A 16,327-nucleotide genomic window follows, 5' to 3' on the forward strand; every position below is an offset into this window, starting at 1 on the left:
ATGCTTTGTGGGCTCTGTTGCTGACCTTGCCTGTTTTGATCCTGTGAATTTATGCTGCCGAGACCGACCTTTTGTCTGTGCACCGGCTTTGCTTGCGCCTTGCTCTTGTGTACCTCGTCTGGTCGACAGATTACCTGTCACACTTACCTCTTCCTCTCTAAAGGGCAGATGCGTTTCTCCTGCATATGCAGGCAGTTCTGACTGGGCGTGCCTTAGGCCAGCAAGCTTTATCAGCTTCACCGGCCAATCAGGAAATAGCCTCTTTACCATCCCGGGCTATTTAGCTAGCTCAGACACAGCACTCCGTGTTCGTGCAATGTGTCTCCACTGGGGCCAAGCCCCTAGTTCGGTTGAGCTACTTCCTGTACACCTGTTGGCTAATTTGTTTTTTCTTCTGTCCACCTCTTGCGTTAACCCTTCGTTGTCCAGTATGTTGGTTCCCAGCCAACTTCCCTGTGCTGTTCCAGTGTTCCTGTCTGTGGATATTCCTGTGTCACCTGTGCCTCTTGTTGCCTCCAGTGTCTCCTGTGTTCCCGGTGTCCGCAGTGGCCCGTGTCACTTGTGTCTGTCTCCTGGATCCTTGGTAGTTAAGCCCTGGCATGTAACCTGACCTCTCTTGCTTGCTGCCTTCCTCGGCCTCAGCAGACCCCAATTAATTCTTCATCCAGAGGCTATACCACCCAGGAAGCTACCCAGTTCCAAATCCTTTGCCAGCTTCATACCCTTAGCACTAACTTGATCTGTTTTTGGTCTCCTCCGATGCACCAGTTAAACCTCCAGTCCAGGTCCAGTCTTCTGCCCTCCCAAAAGTTTCTGCAGTTCACCTGCCTCTCCCACAGCGGTTCTCTGGGGATCCTAAGACCTGTCGTTCAATAACCAGTGCAATATCCATTTACTAGAGCCACAAAATTTCTCTCACAGGGCCAAGGTGGCGTATCCTGCTTTCCGGAGAGGCCTTGGTGTGGTCATTGCCCCTCTGGGAATGGAAGGATCCTGTGACTAACAGCATTGAGGCCTTCCTGGACCTCTTCAAGAGGATCTCTGACGAACCAGCCCGCGTCTCCTTAGCGGCTGGCGCACTCAATTTCCGCCAAGGGTCTCTCATTGCAAGACAGTTTGAAGTCAAATTTCAAACCCTGGCAGCTGAACTCACCAGGAACAATGAGGCCCTCCATGCTATCTTCTGGCAGGGTCAGTCAGACCGTATCAAGGATGAGTTGGCTAGTTGAGAGGTCCTCTTTGGATGACCTGATTTCCCTTGCCATCAAGATTGATAATCATTTTCAAGAACATTTCCAGGAGAGATGTCGCTCACGAATGAGTTACCACCATTTCAGCGGCCTCTGGCACCTCCAGCCCCTTCTGTTTTTCCTTCGGTGGAAGAACGCACACAATTAAGTCTACCAAGTCTTAAGTCTTAGAACAAAGGTCCGGGCACTTATCTACAGGCCTCTGCATCTGATTCGGACAGAAAGGCCACTTCAATAAGCTTTGTCCACTGAGGTGGGGAGATCACCACCTAGCATGATCTGAGGGGGGCATGCTGGGACACTTTTCACTACCTCTTTACCATCCCAGTGCCCCTCCATAGCTTTCCAGCTTTGCCACAAGAATTCCATGCTGGCCCTTGAGGCCTTCATCAACTCTGCAGCTAGAAATTTCAGCCACCCATGTCAAGGAATGTGCTTGGCCTATAGGGCCATTATCACAGCCTCTGCGATGGATGGGACCCTCCTGTCATGTGGATTTATCTGCTTCTAGTTAAGACCCATTAAAATGTCTGTGTGCTACATCATGAAACTATACCTTTTCTTGTGCTTCCTCAAGCCACCTCTGCAGTCATTCTGGGCCCCCCATGGCTTCAACTACACTCCCCAGTGCTGGACTGATCTACTCCAGAGATATTGGCCTGGGGTCCCTCGTGTGCTTTCAAATGCCTGACCAAGCTTCCCCCACTCCTAAGGTTGCACCATCTATTCCCAGTCAATATATGGATTTCAAGGATGTCTTTTCCAAGCGCAAGGCCAAGCAAGTACCTCCCTATCTGTCCTATGACTGCGTGATAGACCTTTTTTCTAACTCCACACCTTCAAGGGGTCGAGTATACCCCCTCAGTCTTCCTTAGACCCAGGCAATGAGCGAGTATATCAAAGAAAATCTGCAACGACGATTTATGCACGTCCTCTTCCCCTGCTGGGGCAGGGTTTTTCTTTATGCAGAAAAAAATGGAACTCTCCAGCCATGTATTGATTACTGTGAGAACCGCTACCCCCTGACGCTGATTCCTGAGCTCTTTGACCGTCTCCGTGGTGCACAGATCTTTAACAAGCTAGACCTCCGAAGTGCATGCAATCTAATTCGGATCAAGAAGGGGGACGAATGGAAAACAGCATTTAACACCAGAGACAGGCATTATGAATACCTTGTGATGCCCTTCAGTCTCTGTAATGACCTGGATGTTTTCCAACACTTTGTTAATGAGGTGTTTCGAGATCCTTTATATATCTGCATTGTTATCTATCTGGATGACATTCTGATTTGAACAACATGAACAACATGTCCGTTTGGTCTTACAATACCTGAGAGACAATGGTCTGTACACAAAGGCAGAGAAGTGCCTGGTTGAACTCCCTCAGGTGCCCTTCCTGGGTTACATAGTTTCTAAAGAAGGCCTCTCCATGGATTCTGACAAGGTTGCTGCTATCTCCAACTGGCCACTGCCCTGCGGTCCTAAGGCTACTCAGCGCTTTCTGGGATTTACAAACTATTACCAGCAGTTTATCAGGAACTACTGCACGCTGGTTGCTCCCATTACGGCACTGACCCCGAAGGATGCTGATGCTAACTGGCCCTCTAAAGCTATTGAGGCTTTTCATATCCTAAAACAGGCCTGTCATTCTGGCCCAGCTCTAGTTTGGCCAGATGTCACTAAGCCCTTCTCCATTGAGGTTGATGCCTCCTCCGTCAGTGTGGGAGCTATCCTCTTCCAGATCCCCACCAGAGCCCTGTGCGTTTTTGTCAAAGAAATTCTCTCCAAGGGAAAGGAATTACTCCATTGGGGATAGGGAGTTCCTAGCCATCATGTTCGCTCTGGAGGAATGGCGATACCTCTTGGATGGTTCGCCTTACAAGGTTACTATTTTTACTGACCTTAAAAACCTCCAGTACCTACAATCTGCTCGCTGCCTCAACCCGTGGCAGGCACGTTGGTCTTTATTCTTTTCTTTTTATTATTATTATTATTAATATTATTAAACAGGATTTATATAGCGCCAACATATTACGCAGCGCTGTACATTAAATAGGGATTGCAAATGACACACTAATACAGACAGTGATACAGGAGGAGTGGACCCTGCCCCGAAGAGCTTACAATCTAGTAGGTGGGGAAATTTCGCACACAATAGGATTGGAGATATGTAGTGGTGGGAAGTAGTGATGGTTTCAAATGACAGAAGAAGCCGGGTAGGCAAGTTTGAAAAAATGGGTTTTGAGTGAAGGCAAAGCACAGGAGCTTAAATTTGATTCTAAGGTGAAATGGAAGCCAATGGAGAGAACTACAAAGAGATGCAGCGGAAGAGGAATGGAGGGAAGGATGGATGAGTCTGGCTGCAGCATTCATGATAGATTGTAGAGGAGATTTTTCTTGGTTTGATTTTATCATTACCTTCAAACCTTGTTCCTCTAACTCCCGAGCTGATGCTCCTTCTCGCTCCTTTGACCCACAGGATTCCAAAACTGCTGCAGAGCCAGAGTTTATCATCCCTCCAGACGACATCCTAGCCTTGACCTCTATCCAGGAATCTGCTATTCCTCTGGGTAAAAACTTAGTGCCACCTCAACTTAGCACCAGAATGTTACGATGGGCACATGCTTCCAAACTTTGTGGTCATCCAAGCTTCCATAGAACGATCACATTTCTCTCCCATCTGTACTTGTGGCCCAACCATCGGAAGGATAGTGATGGACTATGTCAAGACCTGTGCTGTCTGTGCTCAGATGAAGTCGTCTACCTGTGCCCCAGCGCGTGTGCTCCTTCCTTTGCCCATTCCCAAGGAGCCTTGATGTTCACTGTCCATTGATTTCATTACAGATCTTCCACCTTCTGATGGCTGTACTGTTATTTGGGTGGTCATGGATCGCTTTTCCAAGATGGCCCACTTTGTACCCCCTCCTACTTTACATTCGGCAGCTGCGTTGGTGCCAATCTTATCCGTGAAATTTTTAGGCTCCACGGTATGCCCGCGCACATTGTATCTGACCGCAGGGTTCAGTTTACGTCCTGCATTTCTGAGTTTTCTTCAGCCTATCACCTGCAGACTAATGGGCAGACAGAGTCAACCAGGCCCTGGAGCAATATCTTCGAGCTCTTGTATCTGCCCACCATGACTACTGGGTAACTGCTACCATGGGGGGAGTTTACCCACAATAACCACGTCAGCACCAGTACTCAAGACTCTCCTTTCTTCATTGTCTAGGGCAGGGGTCTGCAACCTGCGGCTCTTCAGCCTCCTTGTTGTGGCTCCCTTCGGCTGCCACAGGGAGATCTCTGATGGGGGATCCCCTTCCTCCCAAGACACTGCGGAGGAGGGGGATTCCCTATCTGGTGTTCTAATGAAAAAAATCTACCAGTGAAATAAATTTACCACGGGGCGTGTACAAATGGGTGTGTACAATGACATCCCCCTGGGGGGGGGGGGGGTAATAACACACTTACCTCTTTCTCACTAAATTGCAAACTTGTCTCTACTGCACATGCGGGCAGTTCTGACTCTGGGCGAGCCTACGCTAGCAAGCTTTATCAGCTTCGCCAGTCAATCAGTAAATAGCCTCTTTACCATCCCTGGCTATTTAGCTAGCTCAGACACAGCACTCAGTGTTCATGCAACGTGTCCCCACTGGGGCCGAGCCCCTAGTCCTGTTAGACTAGTTCCTGTACACCTGTTGGCCAATTCAGTGTTTCCTCTGTCCAGCTCCTGGGTTAACCCCTCGTTGTCCAGACTTGTGTGTGTTGGAGTCTTGGTACTGCTTTATCTCTTGGTTCCTGGTCCTCAGCCAACCCTTCCCCAGGCACCCTCCCTTGCACACTAAGTCCTGGGGGCAACCATGTGCTGGGTCTCCTGAGGCTGAGCAGGGGCTTGCTGTAGGTGAAGCATGCAGTGTTAGATTGGGGGACTGGTATCTGGTGGGTACTGGTGCTGACTAGGACCTTACAGTATGTACTTAAAATCCAAAAAACATTGTAAAAAATAATTTTACTTATATCAATTTATTTACTGCTCCTTTGAGGGTGCCGCCATCTTCATCTGGTCCTCTTCCAAGTGTCAAATCTTCACCCATCTTGATTGGCCAGGTCAGGATGATTTAACTCCCGGGCTTGTGCAATAAAAGATTTCTGGCTATACCCTGCATCCTACACTGAGCTGTGCATGCAAAAAATATTTCAAACAAGCAGGTAAATATATTTTACAATAGAAAACAAGAAGCAGGATTTTAAAGGAAATGAAAATACATAAAAATAAGAGAAATGATGCAGTGTTTGCAGATCTTGAATACATCAAATATCAAATCCTTGTTTACTCAACACAATGGCAATAATCGTTTAAATAAAGACTGTTCAAAAATCAGTATTTGTTAAAATAACCCTGATTTGCAATCACAGCTTTTATGCATTTTGGCATGCTCTCCACCAATTTTACATTGCTGTTGGATAACTTCATACCACTCTTTCTGCAAAAAATCAAACAGCTCAGCTTTGCTTGATGGTTTGTGACCATCTATCTTCCTCTTGATGTCATTCTAGAGGTTTTCAATAGGAATCAAATCTGAGATTGGGCTGGCCAAGACAGACTCTTGATTTGATGGCTTTGTGGCATGGAGCATTGTCCTGCTGGAATAACCAGTTTTCCTAGTTGGGAAACAAAATTTAAGCAAAAGCAAGCAAACGTTTTTCTAGGATAACCCTGTATGTGGCTTAACCTCCCCAGCGGTAAGCCCGAGTGTGACTTGGGGTAAAAAAAAAAACCTGCTGAAAGCGGTAACCCCGAGCCACACTCGAGGTAGTAAGAAGTAAGCAATAAACACTTACCTGGTCCTATCGGCGTTCTATAGTGTCCTGCCCTCTTCTGGCCACATCCTCTTCCTCAATCTGTCTCCCAGCAAGTGCGCTGAAACTGACGTGTTCCCGGGAGTGTACAAATACACTGAATTTCTATGTCTAAAAGCAGTACATTGTCTTTCATGAAAATGTATTTATTGAGTATAATAAAGTTTGAAACACAAACTCATGTCAATTTTATTATTAAATGTATTATTTTTTTCATTTATTATTTTGACATGATTTTGTGTTTCAAACTTTTCTATATTCATAATAATATATTATACTGTAAAATTAATTTTCATGAAAGACAATGTACAACTTTTAGAAATATAAATCCAGACTAAAATGAACGGCCCAGGAGGTTAATTCATGCGTTCTTCACAAAGACACATCTGCCTGATTCCAGCCTTGCTGAAGCCCACCAAGATCATCAATAACCCTCCTCGGTATTTTACGGCTGGTACAGGACACTGTGGGTTGTAGGCCCCTCCAGGTCTCCATCTAACCATAAAAGCTTTTTTTTGGGAAAAGCTGAAAATTGGACTCATCAGAGAAGATAACCATATCCCAATCCTCTCCAGTCCAATTCCTGTGTTCTTTCACAAACCTCAGCCTTACGCATCAGTACTCTTATGTGCTTCACACTGATGAAGGGCTTTTTTTCTGGATTTGCATGACTTCAGCCCTACCTGTAAGAGCCTGTTTTGAACTAATCTTGCCATGCTTTTCACCCCAGTTTGCCACTTGGTTTGAGGGTCACTTGATGTCAGCCTACAGTTCATGAGTGACATTTGAATAAGTGTGCGGTCATCTCAGTGCTGATTTGTTTGTAGCTTTGTTGTCCCCAGTGCCTGTTGCTTGACTTTGTTCTTGTGTACTGCCATCTTTGAAATTTTAAGGATAGAAGCAACCCGATACTCATTGTATCCTTGTGTCAGTAAAGCCAGGTATGTGCCTTTCATTTCCTTACTCAAAACCTTTCTTTTCATCTGTTTTGGCATGGTCAATAGTATTCTTTTTAAATTCCTTATTACCTTTGACGTTCTTCTAGAAGTGTTTTGCCATCCAACTTGCAAAAGAAGAGTGTTGATTAGCAGTGGCTTTTATACTTTTCCTAATTAAATAGGATTTGATTTAGATGATCACCTATTCAGTACCTCATAATGTAGAATGAGTTGTTGTTGTTTTTAAATCTAACAGACACTGACATAATTCCCAGATATGCCTAGGTTGGTCTCCTTGAACTCCATATTTTGTGCTGACAAATAATCTGAAGGTTGGCAGTTCATAAAGCCTGAATTTATGGAATTATGAATATTGCTAAAATTAGACCATCCTGGATATGTCCACCGAGATTTGTAATCCATGTGGACACAGCCTCTCAGACAGCCTTCACCCTGCTGTCATTGGATTGTTGTATTAGTCCTACCTGATTTATTTATATATATATATATATATATATATATATATATATATATATATATATATATATATAAGACAAAATAAAAAGTTGAAAATTAAATGTTCATTTCTAATACTTGGTTGAAAATCCTTTGCTGGTAATGACAGCCTGTAGTCTTGAACTCATGGGCATCACCTGATGCTGGGTTTCTCCTTTTTAATGCTCTGCCAGGCCTTTACTGCAGCGGCTTTCAGTTGCTGTTTGTTTGTGGGCCTTTTGTGGGCCTTTCTTGTCTTCAACAAGTGAAATGCATTCTCAATTGGGTTCAGATCAGGTGACTGACGTGGCCATTTAACAATATTCCACTTCTTTGCTTTAATAAACTCCTGGGTTGCTTTGGCTGAGTTGTTTCATTAAAAATTTATTGTGGTAATGTACAGAACCAAAATTTTGAAAAAAGTTGTCTCTGTTCAAATATTTATGGACCTGTGTGTATGTATATATATATATATATATATATGTGTATATATGTGTGTGTATATATATATATATATATATATATATAATTATTCTGAATCTGCACACAAATTGCAAGATTATTTTGTTTTTGAAAATACTGTTTTATAAACTGACTCCACTGCATATTAAAGCTGTGGAAAGTTTTGCAGGAGTACATTTTGCAGTGGCAGACCTGCCTGACAATGATGAGTGGACACCAGTCTTGATAACACAGTGTGAGGGGGAGGAGGGGAAGGCTTGGTTTACTTGTGATTGTGATTGATAAGTAAGGAGGCTGCTGTTTATGAACAGGAGGAGTGTAAGGAAAAGGTGATAAACCCAGCAACTCATACATACAACATTCTGAAATCTATTGTTTCTGCAAGCTCACCCTCAGCCCTGATTATAACTGTACTGTGTCCTCCATAGCATGAGTGTGGGTCTGGGTAAGCTGGATTCAGCAGGTGTATTAGTCTGAACTACAGAAAGAAAAAAAAAAACACATTTGTACAAATGCAGTTGGTTGTCCTACCTACTGCAAAATTAAAGTGTCTGTTTAGTCTAAGGGATAATAAGTGAGGTTTAACTTTCTCTAGTACCTGCTCCAACTTTGCTTCTCTCTGGTGCTCATATCTTTAATTGCTGGACACCTAATAAGTGCAGCTATTGCTGGAATCCAATGCAAGCAGCAGGGGCCCGCCAGTGGGCCAGTCCAGGCCCGCAATCCAGTGTAACTATTTCTCAAGTGATCCTTGCATCCACAGGTGAGAAGAGGCTTTAGCTTTACTAAGACTGCAAACTAGGGCTGTTTCATATTGCATTCCCGCACTGTAATCTCAAATGCCGTTGCTACCACACCATTGCGGCCGCACCTCTCAAATGTCACAAAATGCTCCAGAAAGTGCGTCTTCTTGGACCTACCTTGCCTGAAATGCAACTGGACAGCTTTCATCCTGCACCTGGAAGCATGTGTTCTCACCAGTGTATTTTACTGCAAGTTTTTAACTACATTTTTCATCTGAACCACTAGATGGCAATGCATATCAGTTACCCAATTTATTTTGCCTGTTATCACCCAGAATGATATTTGAATATTAGATACTACTTAGAGGAATCAGTAAGGAAAAACTGTACTTTCATAGATAGTTTTTTTTTAAATTTGAAATTAGGTAACTGATATGCTTTTCCCCAGTGCCTACTTACCCAAATCCCAGATCTTTCTGTAGTCATTTCTCATATACTTCTATGGGGATGTCTTCCAATACGGTAAACAATTGGGAGATAGCCCAGTAAAACATGGAACATGCACAGCAAGTGAAAAGGGATTTCAGCTACATAATAAAAAGATTGCAGCAGGCATGTATGCAACTTGGCAGAGAAATGTACTGTCATTAAAGTTACAGTTACGTTAAAAGCAGGTCAACCCCATTTGGCATTTTTAAAAGATACTGCATTGACTGTTTTTTGTTGCAGCACTATTCTAAAACATCATGAGTATATATGTTTATAGTCCAAGCAGTTTCTTGTATTCCTAGGTAAAAAAAAGTACCTCAGTATTGGTTTACATTCAAGAATATACTGTAGAATATTGTTGAAAAAGTACATTGGGATTTGTCCTGATTTGAGACCTGACCTAGTCCAGGTCACCTTAAAAAAATAATAAATTATATTGTGACAAACAAAAATACATTAATAAATTATTCAGTAAAAATAACAAAAAAAAAAATCTTCTCACCATTATTCCTCATGCCCCAACAATTTATGTCAGATGTTCTGGATAGCATTTCAGTTTACTGCAAGACAGACAGATTGCTAACAGACACAGAATTTTATTAAACGTTTATTTAATCATGCAGAACTTTGCCAATTATTTAAAAAGAAAATTAAAAAGCAGTTTTTACTGCAATAATAATTTTCTTTACAGTACTGTTTCATGCAGAATAAACACTTTCAGTCCCAGCTGCATCCCCTATTCTCAATACAATTATGACTAATATAATTAAATCCACCCCCTAGAACCACATCATCATGCTGCTTTGGCTCACAGTGCTCCTGGTGCTGCTCCGGCTAGGAAGAAGAACACACCACCTCTGAGGAGAAGGTGGAAAGACCTATGGCATTACAGGTAGTCCCTGGGTTACATACGAGATAAGGACTGTAGGTTTGTTCTTAAGTTGAATTTGTATGCAAGTCGGAACGGTAGATTATTTTAATAAATGCAATTAGAACAGATGTTTGTCACAACATATTATTAGGCAGTTAGGTGTAGTGTCAGTTACTGTATAAAATCCTCACTGTGAGTTAACAACAAAGCAAAAAAAAAAAAAAATAACTTTATGGAGCCTAGACATTCATTAATCTCTGGAGTAAGCTGTGCTTTGTTTTGCAAAAATTTAAACAACTGCAGAGTTTATCTTGGCCATTAAAGAGTTACAGGATGTTGCAAAGGAGCTCAGTCTCAGCTGTATTTAGCAAAAGATATCTTCTGCAGGTGACAAACAGCAGGGAAGCCCCATTCGTATCTAGGAGTCATCCATATTTCGGGTGTCCCTAACTCGAGGACTACCTGTACGGAAGGGGCCTGAACACTAAAACCATGGCCTAGATTTACAGGTAAAAAAAAAAATATGAAAGTGCACCAACTTAAGGTATTGTGCAAGATTTTTTAAAAAAATAATCAAATGTATTAAACTTACTATGCACACCAAAAAAAAAAAGATGTTCCACAGGAAATTGACCATGGCCAGAAGTAAGGCTTAGTAAGAAAAGGAGCTTTTTCGTGGAAAAAAAAAATTTGCAGATCTTTTTTTTTCAACCTATGTCAACAGATCTCGCGCGTTTTAGGTACTTTTGGCTTTAGTTCCTCTTTAAGTGAATCAGCAGAGTCTTAAAAGGTCAGGCCTGGATGGGTGGTGGAGTGTCAAGGTTCTGACAGTAGTAGGTAAATGTCAGCTGTGTGGCCTTTCAAACATGACAAACTGTAAGGTTCTTGAAATTTATTACCCATCAACATGGAGATAGAATGTATCACATTGCTTAATAGGACAGGATGCTGGTCTAATATCCAGAAAGCTCTGCCAGTTTACTCAGCCCCAGTGGCCATGGTTCTTCAGACCCCAGGAACTTTTCCTGCTGCACAGAAGATGTGTTCTGCTTTCTGTTGTGGACATGTAATACTTATTTACTTCAACAAAATTATCTTGCGTGATACTTTGTCAGGGTATCCATGTCTTTCAGGCTGTTTCAGCTTTTCATGTACCCTACATGTTAGTAGGGCTCCAAGATCTAGACCACACACTTGTCACTATCATGTTTGGCAGACATAGTTTTAGTCTTCACCATGTACAGCCTCTACCCCAAATTTCTTTCATACAGACAAGACAGCTCCAGCTCCAAATTTTGTGTGTGCCTCAGCCGGATCTGTACATAACTCTTTCAAAGAGTGGTGGTATATCACACTCTGCAGACAAGGCCAAGTGACCACTTTCAACTCCTGCTATGCATGCTGCTAATTGAAGCACATCAGTAAACAAGTAAATTAATTGTTACCCAAATAGTTAGCAATAGATTGTCTTGTAATAAAAAAATGTTAAGAACAATGTAATGGCAACATCCAATGAAAACTAAAATGATAATGTGTTTTGCAAAACAAAGTCTGCTTCATCAGAACAAGGGCTAATAGAAGGAATGATCAAGACATATCGGGGTTTCAATCTAACATTGGCAAAAGATCGGATGTCAACATCAAGAGGTTACATCACTATGAAGCATTATACTATGGTCTCCCAATATTTTAGAGTAGAAAATTTTTTGTTTCAAATCAAGAGGTCCAAGTCCCTACACTATAAAACATATCCCAACTACCGTCCCATTAGAACATCATGCAAGGGAGGAGAAACAATTGATGTAAATTTAAATGGAAATAGTGGGGTGCCAAACTGTACTGTGGCTGTGGGTTCAGAAGTAGTGAAGAAGTATTGGGGAACCATAGTTTTGTTTAAAATTTGTTTTTTAATAAATTAGTGTTTTAATTGATATCTCTATCTCTAATCTGTCTATCTATATATCTATCTATATAGCTATCTATATATCTATCTATCCATCTATCTAAAAATTTTTGATGTTATTTTTATTTGCCTATATCCTATCTTATATGTATTTGCTTGATAATGTCACCTAAACTGACATGAGAGGCACAAATATCTCATTGCTCGATGAACACCCAGCAACCTATGGAGGAACCCTCAAGTTCCATGAAACCTTAGTTGAAAAACACTAACCTTCACAATAGGAATGCCTTTCTAATTATTTTTTTCTCACAAAATTTCTTATTGTTAAATCAGCCTTATATCTAATAACTTCCTCAAACCCAACAACTTTGTTCATTTCCAGCCTCTTATTGCTGCGGCCCTATTGAAATTACATGTTGTGTCAGTGGGAGAATTTTATTTTCAGACATGCATTCTGCCCTGTCTCCCACAATACTGCTTGATGCCTGAGCTAATTACAATATGAATTGCTTTTCAGGGAAAGTTGTGCAGAGAACTTGCTGGCTTCACAGTGCAAGCTAAAATGGCATACCAGGGTGTATGCCCATTCCATTCACTCCCCCACTATTGTCAATCAAAATGGCAGAAGATCCGACACATGGAAACCAGACAGAGATGGCGGTGAAAGAGAGAGGGCAAGCAAGTCTAAATAAAAAATTGTGATCAGGCAGATATTTTTATTTTATTGCATCATCTGTCCCTTTTTCAAAAAAAAATTTGGTCGCAATTTCGTGTTTTCAAGCTTTAGTTCTTTTATGCTGGGTCTTCATGGACATTTTTTTAAAAAGGCATGTAAACTTTCCTATTGCGTTTATATGCATTTTCATGCACTTTTTTTAGTGTTTTAAAGTTTGCCTTTAAAATGCTGGAAACCGCCTATGCCGTGTTTTTGTGCTTTTTTATTGTGTTTTACTGTTTTACTCTTACGTTTTTACCTAATTTGCATATTAAGTGCTCATAAACGCAGGAAGCCACTAAAAAACATCCTATTGAAATCAATGGAAGTGTTTGTGAGTGTTTTCCTCTGTTTTTGGCTGTTTTCTAGCGTTACACAGCGTTTTAATTTTTTAAACGCTGCAAGCAACGTTTAAGATAAATGTCATAAACGTGCCTCAAGGAAACGTCCTGGTGTAGATTAACCCATTGTAATGCATGGGGATTTCAAACGTGGGCTTTAAAAGCCTCAGGTTAAACGCTGGGGAAACAGTCTGTGTACACTAAGCCTTAGAGCAGGGGTAGGCAAACTCCGGCCTTTAGGCCTAGCCAGTAGTCCGTTCTGGCCTAATGCCCCCCTTTTTGATCAGGCCTAATCCTGGCTGGTAGGGGTCGGCAACCGGCGGCTCTTGAGCCTCTTTGTTATGCCTCCCTTCCCTATTTACTGCGGCCGGCTTTAACACTTCTGCCGCCGGGGTAGGGGGACATTCCCTCTCCTCCGTATGCATTGGGGAGGAGAGGGATTTCCTTTAAGAGGCATTCCCTCTCCTCCATATGCATTTCGGAGGAGAAAAAGTTTGCTGACCCCTGCCTTAAAGACTGCCAGCCCCTAAGATAATAGAAGGTTCAAAATAAAGTTTCAATCCACATTACAGAGGAGTGTAAAACATAGGGAAAGGGGTTTTTAGGCAAAAAGAATTTGTATGTTATTGCTAACAAATGTCAAGCAATTTGACACTGACACTGTTACATACAAAGAATAGCAAGGTGAGTCCCGGTCTGATGCGTTTCGCTATGAATCTTCATTAGGGGAAGTGGAGACAGACAGCACAGAATGATCCAGGTAAATTCAAGACTTTAATTCCAGGAGATGGTTTCATGAGTCTTCCTAGGACAGTGAGGAGTGAATATCATCCACAGCAGGTAAGGGTAACACACAGGCCTTGCAGGTAGAAGCTAGCACAGCACAAATTTATTTGGAACATTCTGTGTTATCTTTCTGCACCTCCCCTGAAGAAGCTAAATGGTGAAATGTGCATCAGGTACGACACTCACCTTGATGTTCTTCAAACGGACTTCATCCCCCTAATAGGCGGGTACAAATATTTCACACATGTATTACTTTGTATGTAACAGTGACATTCAGTATACAGGCTTTGTGATATCATTTCAAATTGCTTGCAATTTGTTAGCATTTAAATCTGATTTCTGTTTTCCAAAACCCCTCTCCCTATGTTTTATACACCTCTGTAATGTGGGATGAAACTTTCTTTTGAACCTACTTTTCTATGCAGCATTTTTTAAATTGTCATTAAGGGGTTTTAGCCTGGCAGTGCTACATGTTCAGCACACCAAAGTAAACAGAAGCACACAAAGCAGGATTGATCTTCTGTGACCAGACACATGTGAGTGAGTGGCAGATTTCCCGTGACGTCACGTGTCTGCAGGGGGGACACACAGAGCACATTGACTCCCTCTACAGACCGTTGGAAGTGACAGTTTCATTTTGAAAATCCATCGAATTACCTGTAAAGAAGCCTTCACCTTCCAACACACAGCACTACAACTCCCGGCACGCCCTGCGGACGTTCCAGATTCGATCCAGCCAGTCAGGAGGCACGTGGGCGGTGCAAACATAATTATGGCGTCCTCTGGTTGGCTGTTTATTTGAGAGGACGGGAAGAAGGCGGCCACGGGGTCTGGGAAGCAGTGATTTGAAGTTGCGGTGTGTTGGAGAGAACAGATGTAGCCGGAGATCGGAGCAGGCTGTAGGTTTATATATTGCGGTGTGATCACAAGACAGACATGTCTGAGGAACGCTTCTCCGCTATGGACGAGGGATCGCTACGCAAGCTGGTGAGTGTATGCTGTGTGCTTGGAATAGGGGATCCATGCTGCGTATTGTGCAGCTCTCTGCACACATCCCTCTTTATCACGCTTCACTAATCCGCCTTGTGATAGGGATCAGGATGGCTGCACTGTGTACAGGACTTCTCCACTGATTGAGCCTTCTATTTATTATTAGTATTACACAGTATTTATATAGCGCCAACATAATACACAGCGCTGTACAAAGTCCTTAATCATGTCACTAGCTGTTCCTTAATGGGGATCACAATCTAATGTCCCTACCATAGTCATATGTCATTATTACAGTGTAAGGTCAGTGTTTGGGGGGGGGGGGGGGAGCCAGGTAACCTTACTACATGTTTTTGTAATGTGGGATGAAACTGGAGTACCTGGAGGAACCCTGCTGCCCACTATGAGTGCTACTTTTAAATTGATGGCACAGAGGAGGCTGTAATAAGGAGATCAGAGGGCTTGTCTATCACAGCTGAGGCTTCTGTCCTCTCATGACAAGCTCTGTATGTCTGGATGTTTCATAGCCTGGGGGGGTCTGTGCAATGCTGGGGTGACAGGGCATCAGGAAGTGAGTAATCTCCCTGGATGTCTGCCCCATGCACTTCCCAGCAGCAGGGTGACTGACATACCTCCAGGATTGTACTGCCATTCTCCATGGGGGGAGGTCACCTGGCTGCTGCATGGAGCTGGCCCTTGTCTGCCTGGATGATCCCTGGTATTTGTGTACCTGGGTGTGATATGAAGCAGCCTTTCTCAACCTATTCATCCCAGGTAAATGAAATATCCCCTCCTATTGTGTGAGACTTCCCCCAGCTCTTAGATTGTAAGCTCTTCCGGGCAGGGTCCTCTCCTCTGTGTCACTGTCTGGATCTGTCATTTGCAACCCCTATTTAATGTACAGTGCTGTGTAATATGATGGCACTTTATAAATCCTGTTTAATATTAATAATATCAAATCTTGGGTTGATGTATTTTTAATACAGCTCATCAGAACCTAAAGGGAAAATACCCCTTGTGTTTACCCCAGAATGCCACCTAAAAAGTCCATTGGTGTCTCACTAATGTCTGGGGACTATGCAGGCACCATGAACATAAGGGGCCATCAGCCACAGATCAAGGGATCTCTAGCAACCTGTAGATCAGTGTTTCCCAGCCAGCATTCCTCCAGTGTTTTCTAGGGGTTCCTTGAGCGATGAGCGGTTTTTACCTCTCAGGTCAGTTTAAGTGACACCAATGATAAGTAGAGCAGACATTCTTTCTACTGAGCAACACTGTATTAGGAATCCACCCTACTGACCACCACTCATATGGGGATATAGTAATTATAGCAGAGGGTGGGAAAGGCTGCTGTAAAGGAACCTCTAGGTTGAGAATGGCTGATATAAGTTTATTGTCCTCATCTCTATTTGGATTTATACCATTGCAAATAAAAACAAAGCATGAGAGCTCCTTTTTGTACAAATGTACTGTATTGTATGAAAT

At 42.6% G+C, this 16,327-nt stretch overlaps 1 protein-coding gene across 2 annotated transcripts in view; it reads left to right on the forward strand.

The window, feature by feature from the left end:
- Nucleotides 1-14,630: 14,630 nt before the first annotated feature.
- Nucleotides 14,631-16,327, forward strand: part of SMTN (smoothelin) — a 78,396-nt gene continuing 76,699 nt past the window's right edge. The window contains exon 1 of one of the 2 annotated variants that reach the window (XM_072415252.1): nt 14,631-14,839. In XM_072415252.1, coding sequence (XP_072271353.1) covers nt 14,789-14,839 — 51 coding nt within the window. In that variant the 5' untranslated portion in view covers nt 14,631-14,788. The remainder of the gene's footprint in view (nt 14,840-16,327) is intronic. The other variant, XM_072415254.1, reaches the window with a different exon arrangement.

Source organism: Pyxicephalus adspersus, chromosome 6 (genome assembly GCF_032062135.1).
Source record: "Pyxicephalus adspersus chromosome 6, UCB_Pads_2.0, whole genome shotgun sequence".
Taxonomy (NCBI): Eukaryota; Metazoa; Chordata; class Amphibia; order Anura; family Pyxicephalidae; genus Pyxicephalus; species Pyxicephalus adspersus.